At 46.2% G+C, this 9,548-nt stretch overlaps 1 protein-coding gene across 1 annotated transcript; it reads left to right on the forward strand.

Moving 5' to 3' along the window:
* Positions 1 to 229: 229 nt before the first annotated feature.
* AK88_02887 (serine/threonine protein kinase) lies at positions 230 to 9,427 on the forward strand (the record flags this gene model as incomplete). The annotated part of the gene is made up of 1 exon (XM_012480510.1): positions 230 to 9,427. The coding sequence occupies one exon, from the start codon at positions 230 to 232 to the stop codon at positions 9,425 to 9,427; it is 9,198 nt and encodes a 3,065-aa protein (XP_012335933.1).
* Positions 9,428 to 9,548: the final 121 nt, after the last annotated feature.

Below are 9,548 nucleotides of genomic sequence, written 5' to 3' on the forward strand. Positions count from 1 at the left end.
AAGGTTTACCAAAAATAATGAACAGATTTTTAACAAAACTAATTTGTTCCAAAAAAATTCAAGTAGCAAACACACTATGACATCGAATTCACCTGCCCTCCCTAATGATAAAATTTACCTGAACCGTCAGCAAAAAAAAAAAAAAAAAAAAAGAAGAAGCAAAAAGTGATTTATTCCATTGTGCTTTCCCCCCCCCTTTGTGGTATAAACCAAAAATGATTTGCACAAAATGAACAAAACCTCGTCAGCTACCTATTTAGAAGATTGTGTTTTGCGGGGGGTAGAGCGCGAGGACCTCCAAGAGGTTCACGCGCAGCTGGCGGAACAGGAGCACTACGATCACCAGGGGTTGGAACAAGGTGAAGACGAAGAAGGGGAAGAAAGTGGAGCTTCAGTCAACATTGCGCAATGCAGTAGTGCAAATACTCACCGAGACACTAGGAACGATTTCATTGGAGGAAATTCTCCAACACATGGGGGTAGCAGCAACGAGTATATGCTAAACTATTTGAACGCATATATAAATAAAAATATAAGGAACCCTAAAACACCAGAAAATATTAACCAACCCAATATATTGACAAGCCAATGTGCAGACCAAATGAGAAATGGAAAAAATTCCACCAACGGTACTATTATGGATAGCAGCAAACAGTGCATCAGCAACTTTTTTAAAGACCGAGATAAGGGCGGTAACCCTTTACATGGTGTACAGGCTGCAGCCAACCTCCGCTACATGCTAATCCCAAATGAGAACGAGCGAAAAGAGGACGTAAAATGGAACCAACACTTAAGTAATTTTATACACACGGAACTACAACACGGCTTCGTGGACAATACAGTGCATGCGCCAAACAGGAGTATCCTCATGAACGGATCGCATTGTTCAGATCAACGAACAAAGAACGCACACGATTGGGAGAAAGCAGCAGCCGTGTTGGCGGAGGACGTGGGGAATATCTTTGTCAATAAATTTCACCCAGATGGGACGGGAATCGCCACCGGTGGCTTGAGGCAGCCGAGTACTACACACAGCTTCCAAAAAGACCCCAAGAACGAACCCAACCCTAACAACGCCAGAGGGTGCGAAAACTACAAGCTATCACCAAGTGCAAGTGAAAATCTCTCCCCGAGTAAGAGGCCAATCGAGTACGATAAGGTCCATGGGATGTTCCTTAACAGTGTTGGGGAGAAAAGCGCCAAATGGGCAATCCACCCCAGTAGGATGGAAGAAAAAGACCCTATTATACTCACCGACCATGAAAAAATGAACTGTGCAAACAGGAACGGGAAGGCAAATGATGAAATACGCCCCCCAGTAATAAATTATTCAAATCAGTACATGAGAGGACAAGAGAAGGAAAATTACCAAAGCTTCCTCCATGTAATTAATAAAAAAATGGAAAATTTTTCTAAAGATAGAAATGCTATTGCTGTGGAAAATATGTACAAGTCAGACTTCCAATCCTTGAATGCATCACTTAACCATAACAACACCCCCATATATATGAACAATACTGATAAGGGACCCACTGTGGGATGCACCAAAATAAATTTAGAGGAAGAACAAACCCCTATTCATAACACAGTCGCATCGACGGTCAATCCAAATTACCATGCAGCATTCGTACATAACGAGTCAAATGCAAATTGTGAAAAAACAAATTTGAAAAAGGTGCAACAAGAACGGCAACACATACTACTACAGCAAGGTTATGACGATAAAGCAACTCTGGTTGCTACTCCGGGATTCTTTTCCCGTCGGGGTTCCTTCGCACAGGAGGGAATGCATCCTTGTGGGTTTGTCGATAGCCACGGAAGAAAAATCTCCATCGATGCGAACGCAATGAGGGATTTAGAAATGCTGGGAGGTCAGGGAAGCGGAGCGTCAGATGTCTTCCCCTGCAATGGCGACCCAGGAAAGAATATAAAAAATTACTGCGACAATGATGAGGATGGCGATGGTGATGACGATGATGAGGAGCAGGAAGAGGAGGATTCTCCCGAGGTGGCTAAAGTAAATGGCGTAAATTTTTCCAACAACGTGCATAGGCTACGTGAAGAGTTAAACTTTATTGAAGAGGGACTAGTGGGCCACCAGAAGGAACGAGGCTCGAATAGTTGTTTCCATTTTGTTCAGAAGGAGAACAAAATAAAAAGTCCTCCTCCTCACGTTGGCGATTATGATGATCGTGGAGTGTCTGCAGGGAGTGGCGACCTCGGCGACCCTGGTGATCATTTGGACCACACGGACCACGCCGAAATGACCGAAGCACAGTGCGTGAATTACGCATTAGAAAAGGGAGTCGGAGCTGTCACCAGCGCAGGGGAGGAAGAGGATAGCGGCACCAATAGGAACAGCCCAGGTGGAAATGAGAACTGCTCCAGCAGCAGGAGAAGTAGCCGCGAACACAGTTATAACAACAACAATCCATTTAATGTAGAGGCCTTTGCAGGGGACCCATTCATTGTCGATCCCTTGCGCAACGACCCCTTTGGAAGCGGCGAGCCCTTTGCAGGTGATCCTTTTTTTAATGATCATCACTGTGGGGGGAAGGACGCATTGTGTCTCAACCAGATAGGAACGTACAGTGAACACAACGAGTATTATGCCAACGTGCATGACAATGAAGAAAACGATAATGCTCTCGACAATGTTAATAACAATGCCACCTTGAATGATGATTATGTTTTTCCATCCAGTGGAAAAAAAAATCACCACCATGATCTAGAAGATGGTGGTGTTGTCCCACAAGACACCCAGGTTCAATTTGACAACGAAGGTTACCTCTTCGCAGGCAGTAGCACCAGCAATAACAATTGTGTGTCAGTAAAACAGGTGCCTACAGGTGCAAACGCATTCGTCCGCTCGACCAGTCGTCCCCACCAGGACGATTTCATGTGCAAGCACTTGAGTAACGACCATGTGGAAACGGCGAACGCGAGTCAAAACACATGTCAAATGCACCAGGACAGTGACTTCAGTGACGCGGCTGCCAACGATCGAGGCGGTCGCATCAATGGAAGCAGCGACGGTACCAACGGGCATAGCAACGGTCATAGCAACGGTCATAGCAACGGTCATAGCAACGCCCATAGCAACCGCAGCAATGGAAGCAGCACCACGGGCGGGGAAGGGGACAGAACATTGTTCAGTAACACCCACCTTGGGGGAAGCGAAACAAATTTCACTCAAAAGAAAAATGTAAGTGACGCCCATGCAAATCAGGACGACGTACTCCGCACCACAGCAACAAGGCAAAGTAGCCACTTCAGTTTAAACAATTGTGTTATCCATGTGAAGGATGATAATACCCCCAGAGATGAGTCGCATCCTGTGGGGAATCTCTTCGTCAATCAAGACCCAGCGCCAGGTGTTGTAGAGGGAGCCTCCCCTTGCCTAGAGGAAGAATTTCTACGCACACGGCAGAAAATTGAAAGGGCCATTACGCCCACAGATCATGGTGGGCCTGATATGACCGGCAGTGACAGATCTGTCGAGTGCACCCGGGGAGAGAGCGGAACAGACGGAAAAAACGAACACGTAGAAATGCTCTCCCGTGTTCAGGAGAACAAGGTCTACCAAAATCGTGTTATAGAGGAAGAAGTAAGTAACAAGGAGCTGCATGCCATTGGCAGAAACTCATTTGACGACGCAACCTTTGGTAGAAACTCGTTTGATGATGGAACCCTTTTGAGCAACTCCCATCGCGTGCAAAAATACAACCACGCAGATGTGACGTTAACACACGAAGGCTACCCCCTCGTGGATCGAAACTTTCATAAAAACGGAATCACCATAAATACAAATAGCATTATCACCCATGGAAGCAGCATGGTCAGCAATGAAGAAGAATGGATGCACTTGAATGGGGAGTACAATCAGGTGGGTTATCACCTAAGCATCACTAAAGCGAAGAGGATAGGAAACCCAATCAACTCCAACAGTAGTAGTAGTAGTGTCAGTGGAAGAAATGCCCATAACACCTTGGCAGGCAGTGCCAGTGTTGTCGGAAATGCGAACAATTTAAATCATGTGAATGCGAAGTTAAAGGGGAGTTACATCCCTTCCAGTCATTTAAGAGATTATTCTGGCTTGGGCTCCATTAGCCGTGGAAACGGCTTTGGCGACGCCCCAGCTTCTGCCCACCATGGCAACTTACAGGGACTCCAAAATGACACTGGGCTAATACAGCGCTCTCAGCATGTGAGGAACGAAGTCTTGCGAGATAGGAGCATGGAGGAAGGAACAGCCAGAGGTTCTTACAACTGGAACAGTGAAAGAAGTACCCATTATGACCCCTCCATATTTTGCGGAAACACTAATGAAACGAAAAATTTGTTAACAAACTTTTTTGATGCTGTTGAATCGGGTACTTTGAACCAGAGAGCAAAAGTGGGAGGAGCCATAGCAGGAGCATTCGCCAGCAGTGGAAACGAACAACACGCTGTTGATAATTTTAATTTTTCACGCAACGGGTATCAGAAGCAGAGTGAAGTGAAAAACCGTGAGAAGTTCCCTCCGACCACTGATCGTCCAAACCATAGTGGAAGCAATTCAAACCACCTACAGAATGGTAACACGATTGATATGTTTAGTAATGCAAGTCAGGTTGGAAGAGTGAAGAGTCTAGGCACGATGGACATCCTGAGTGGGAGAGTCACACATGCGGAAATACCAAATGGCAGCCTCCCCAGTGGGGAAGTACCAAATGGGGCCATCTCCAATGCGTGCAATGGAGGCGCCCACAGCTTCAACCACTTCATGAGCAAAAATGGAGAGGGACAAGAAGCGCACCAGAAGGTGGCGAACTCGATGACAGGTCCTACTTCGAAGAATGTAAATTTGGTAGAAAATCACCTCCTACCCCAGAAGAACACACCCCCTGTCATGCAAAACAACAGAAATAATAATCTCGTACATTCCATTGTCTATTATAACCCCAGCAAGCTTCTCATTAATAAACATATTCACGCCAATAAATGTATGAACGGCAAGGTAAAAATTATGAATAATGGAAATGCCGGCCCACATAACAGCAACAATAGTGTGGGTAATTTGGGGGGAGACGCTCGACTTGGTGCCAATCCTGCGCATGTTTTGGGAGGCTCCAATTTATTGCAGGTCGACAATGAAAGCAGAAAATACCTAACCGTTCTAAACAGCAACAGCAGTGGTGCTGGTATACTGCCTGTGCCCCACAGGAAGGGGAATAATTATCCTCCAACCGATGCTAGTAAGGCGAAAGGGAAAATGATCCCCCCAGCGTTGATGGGCAGTGGTGACAAGGCAAACTCGACTAGCAGCCAAATGGATGCATGTAGTAACCTCGTGATGTCTACCCACGGAGGGATCACACACACAACGATTAGTAGCGCCACTAACTGTACCAACACCTCTCCGCATGAACACAACTCGAGTGTGTCCTTCAGTAAGGTAGGGGGTGCATATGCCCCGTCCACAAATGCAGGAACAATGACCTCCTCGCATATGATGTCAAGCCATAAAATGAACAGCTTTGTAATTAATGAAAATCTTAGTGACATTATGTTGAGCCAAAATTTTAATACCTTTTTTAATAACGCCCGACCGAATATACAAGCAGGGGCGAGCAGCACTCTATGTGGAAGCATCGGAGGTGTATCAAACGTAAACAACTCCACTGCGCAGGGTGGTATTATTATCCCTTCAAAGAAGAACGAATTTATGTACAGCGGCATGAAGAGCAATCTGGGGGAAGGAAAAAGAAATAACATGTGCGAAACGGTTAGTACCTACTGCAAGGACAACTCAAACGATGCGTCCAATATAGGGGAGGAAAGTTTTTTTCATGTAGGTGGCTCGACGGGTGGAGTACCCAGCGAAGGTGTTGTGAAGGATCAGACGTCACATCATCACCTCACCCACCCCAAAATGATAGACGCGAACAGTAACAAGTTTGCCAGTTTTATTGGTAACCCTAAAATGAGGAAAGATGTAAAGACAAATAAAATGATGGAGTCACATGTTAATCACTCCTTTGTGAGTAGCAAGAATGGGAAAGGCAACAGCGGTAGGTTTAATGAATACTCGAAGCATGTGGTGGAGGAGCATTTTGAGGGAGACACGAATCACAACTCCAGTGAACAGAATGCAGGAGGATCATTTAATGAAAGGAGAAAGCCCGGCATTCCCCACTACACAAAAGGGGGCGCCAACAACAGATACTTGAATGGAGTGTTGAGCGGAGACCCTAAGGGCAATGGAAGTAATGTAGAAGATTTGACGAAGGAAATTTTTTTCCCCAGTGGAGCCGACGGAGTGGGTACGCAAAACGGACACACCCACCCCCATTTTCGAAAAAATTTTATGCGAAACAAGAATATGTACATGAAGGCTAGCAATGGTGAAGTGTGGGGAGCCGCTGGGTCGAGGGACTATAATAATATTCCTCTTCAAAGCGGGTTTGATGATAAAGGAAGAGATGGTGCTGTTGTAACTGGCGTGGCGTCTGCTTCAATGGGAGATGCTCGGCTCTTCCGCAACCACCCGATGAATCACACCAGAGGTAGCGGCGAACACAGAATTGAGGACCAGATGAGTCACTACGGGTACAAGGCTGAACTCGCTGCCGTAACGGTAGACCCGGAAAAAGTGTGCAAGGAAGACGATGATAAAAATACTACTAAGGCTCAGGAAAGAAGGTACGGTATGCAGGCCGAGGTGTTAACCAAATGGACGGGTAGCTTGGGTCAGGGCAACACGGTTAGCAGCAGCACCAACAGTGGTAGCAGTAACAACGGTAGTAGCAACTATAGCGGCGGGGGAGGCACATACACGGCTGGCGGCAATTATGCTGCTGCCAATTACGCTGTTGGAGGCAACAGTGCAAGCATGAACAACGTGATAAGGGCTATGGTACAAAACCCACTGAATTGTAACGGAGGTGTGGTAGCGAACCACGCTAGGAAGGGAGGAGCACCTGTTGGTGGGGCAGGAAACCTCATGGGACTATCCTCAGGGCACATGGCGCAGAACCCAAGGAACATCAACAACGATGGCACCGTGCCAAACGATTTGTTAATGAAGGGAAAAAATTTCGAGGAATTGATATGCAGCAAGGGCTACGCTCCGAGTAGGTACCCGCAGTGTGCGTATAATAATGTGAATACGAAAATGGCTAACCCGATTCAGGGTGCCTCAAGTCCCCATCACCATGGTGCGCATGGTGGCGTTCGTAGCGGCATTCATAGCGGCCTGCAGAGCGCTCCGCATGGCAGTGTCCCTAACGTGTCGCTTAACATGCTCCCCACCTGCGCGGGCGGCCCCGTCAAACACAACGAAGATTTAAGAATCAGTGGAGAAAAAAATAACCTAAAGGTGGCAGGCAGCAACATGAACATGAGAAATGCAGTGAATCAGGATGTGGCCATGTACAACTCGGTGGGAGGCATTTGTTACAATAAGAACAGCAGTGTGGTTCCCGCGGTAGGTGGAACGAGTGTGAGCGGTGGCGGACACGGAGTAGGTGTGAATGGTGGCGGACACGCAGCAGGAGGAAGCAACAACAACAGCATGAGGGGTCCAAGTGTTGAATCATTTAATTACGTCATGAGCAACGAGCAGACAGGAAATCTGATGCAACAACACGCGCTAGAGAATTGCACAAAGAACAGAAACATTTTGAATAATAATTTGAAAATGAACATGGGAAAAAACTGCGCAAAGGTTAGAAACGCGCATCATCAGAGTGGTTATGCACACCTCGTGGTGCAGCCCAACGGGGACGTGCGAAATGGAGGACAACCTTCCATGGTGATGGGCGGTGCGCAAGCAGCATTGGCATCGCCAGCTGTAGCAGTGACGAGCGTAACTGGCGTGACAGGGGGAGGAGCAACGATTTTGCACAACCAGAACGGAGGAGGCCTCAGCGAGTACGCGCAGCATTACTATGAACAGCAACAGCAACAGCAACCCCTCCTGCAGTTGCACTCGCACCATCAGCTGCACCCCCTTCACCAGATGCATCCCTCATGCGAACCCGACCACGGGCAGCATGCCAAGTACCTCTCCAACACCAGCGACCTAGCCATTAAAAAGAAGGAATACGAAAATGTGTTCAGGTTGTCCAAAAATCAGCTTTTAAATCTTGAGAATGAAATAAAATATTTAAAATCGCTAGCTGCGTATAATATAAAGCCCAAGGACCTATACTTTGAAACGTGCGAAGAGACAGATGCTTTTACTTACGAGAGTGGTGGTGTGACGAATGGAGATTACTGTTATACCCACCATCAGCTGCACCAAGGGGGAGCAGGAATAGGTTGTGTGGATGGTAATGGCCTACCCATGGGAGCGGGTGCTAATCAAATGAACGGTATGTTAAGTCCAGTTGCGAACTCAGCAGGAAATCACTACCACGTGAATGGAGGCGCCAGAGGAGGTGCAGTAGTAGCTGCAGCAGGGCAGCTGATGGACCAACCGCCCCTGGGTGGCAAAATGAAAAGAGAAAAGGGAAAAACAAAATTGTATACAAACAAGTTTAGCAGCAAGTTCAAATACACAGTGATTGAGGAAGGATCATTCGGAGTGGTCTACAAAGGATGGTATAAAGGAATGCATGTAGCTGTGAAGGTACCAGTAGATAAAATGGCCAAGCAAGACCCATACGGCTTAACCAAAAGGTCCATCAACGAATGGAAAATCCTGTCGAAATGTGATCACCCAAATATAATTAAATTTTGTGGAGGAATCATACACAGCTATTTTGACATTTGGCTAGTAACCAAGTTAGTTAACGGATTAGATCTGCACACGATAAAAAATAATATGAAGAAGGACGACAAAGTGATGAGCATAGATGTGTCTTTGAAAATGTGTAGGCAGCTAGCCAATGTAATCAACTTTTTACACACACCCATAAAGAACAAAAAGGACGTAATTATACATAGGGATATCAAACCTGAAAATTTAATCGTTGATGATGACTGGAACATACACCTGTGCGATTTTGGTGACTCAGAAGAATGTGAAGATGGAATAGTAACCAATGTTTCAGGTGCCACATGGATTTATGCTCCTCCTGAATTATTAACGTGTCACCCTTTGAAGCAGAGTAGCGATTATAACTTTTTAGAACATACGAAATTGTCTTACAAGTGGGATATTTGGTCCATGGGATGCGTATTTCAAGAAATGATGAATCTGCCTTCCCCCTTTCAACATTATATTATTACATTCGATGAGTCAGACCAGATATATGAAAAGCTCGTGGATGTGTTTACGAAGAAGTTGCCTCCTTGTATTCATTCTAAGATTGAAAACTCTCCCTTCGCTGATATCATTCGGCTGTGTTTAAACTATGACCCGAATTTACGCCCCACGGCATCTGAAATCGTTCAGCTGCTTAACCAGCCGGACGAGTACCTGCTGCTCAAGCGGGCCTAGCGGCTCGTGCGCATTGGTGCGTAGGGCGTTTATGTTAAGCGACAGAGAAGAACGGACCGGTCACAGGGTGAGAGAAGACGGGACCCCTTGTGGGCTCTTTTTTTTTTTTTTTTTTTTTTTT

This window comes from Plasmodium fragile (assembly GCF_000956335.1).
Source record: "Plasmodium fragile strain nilgiri unplaced genomic scaffold supercont1.30, whole genome shotgun sequence".
Lineage (NCBI taxonomy): Eukaryota > Apicomplexa > Aconoidasida > Haemosporida > Plasmodiidae > Plasmodium > Plasmodium fragile.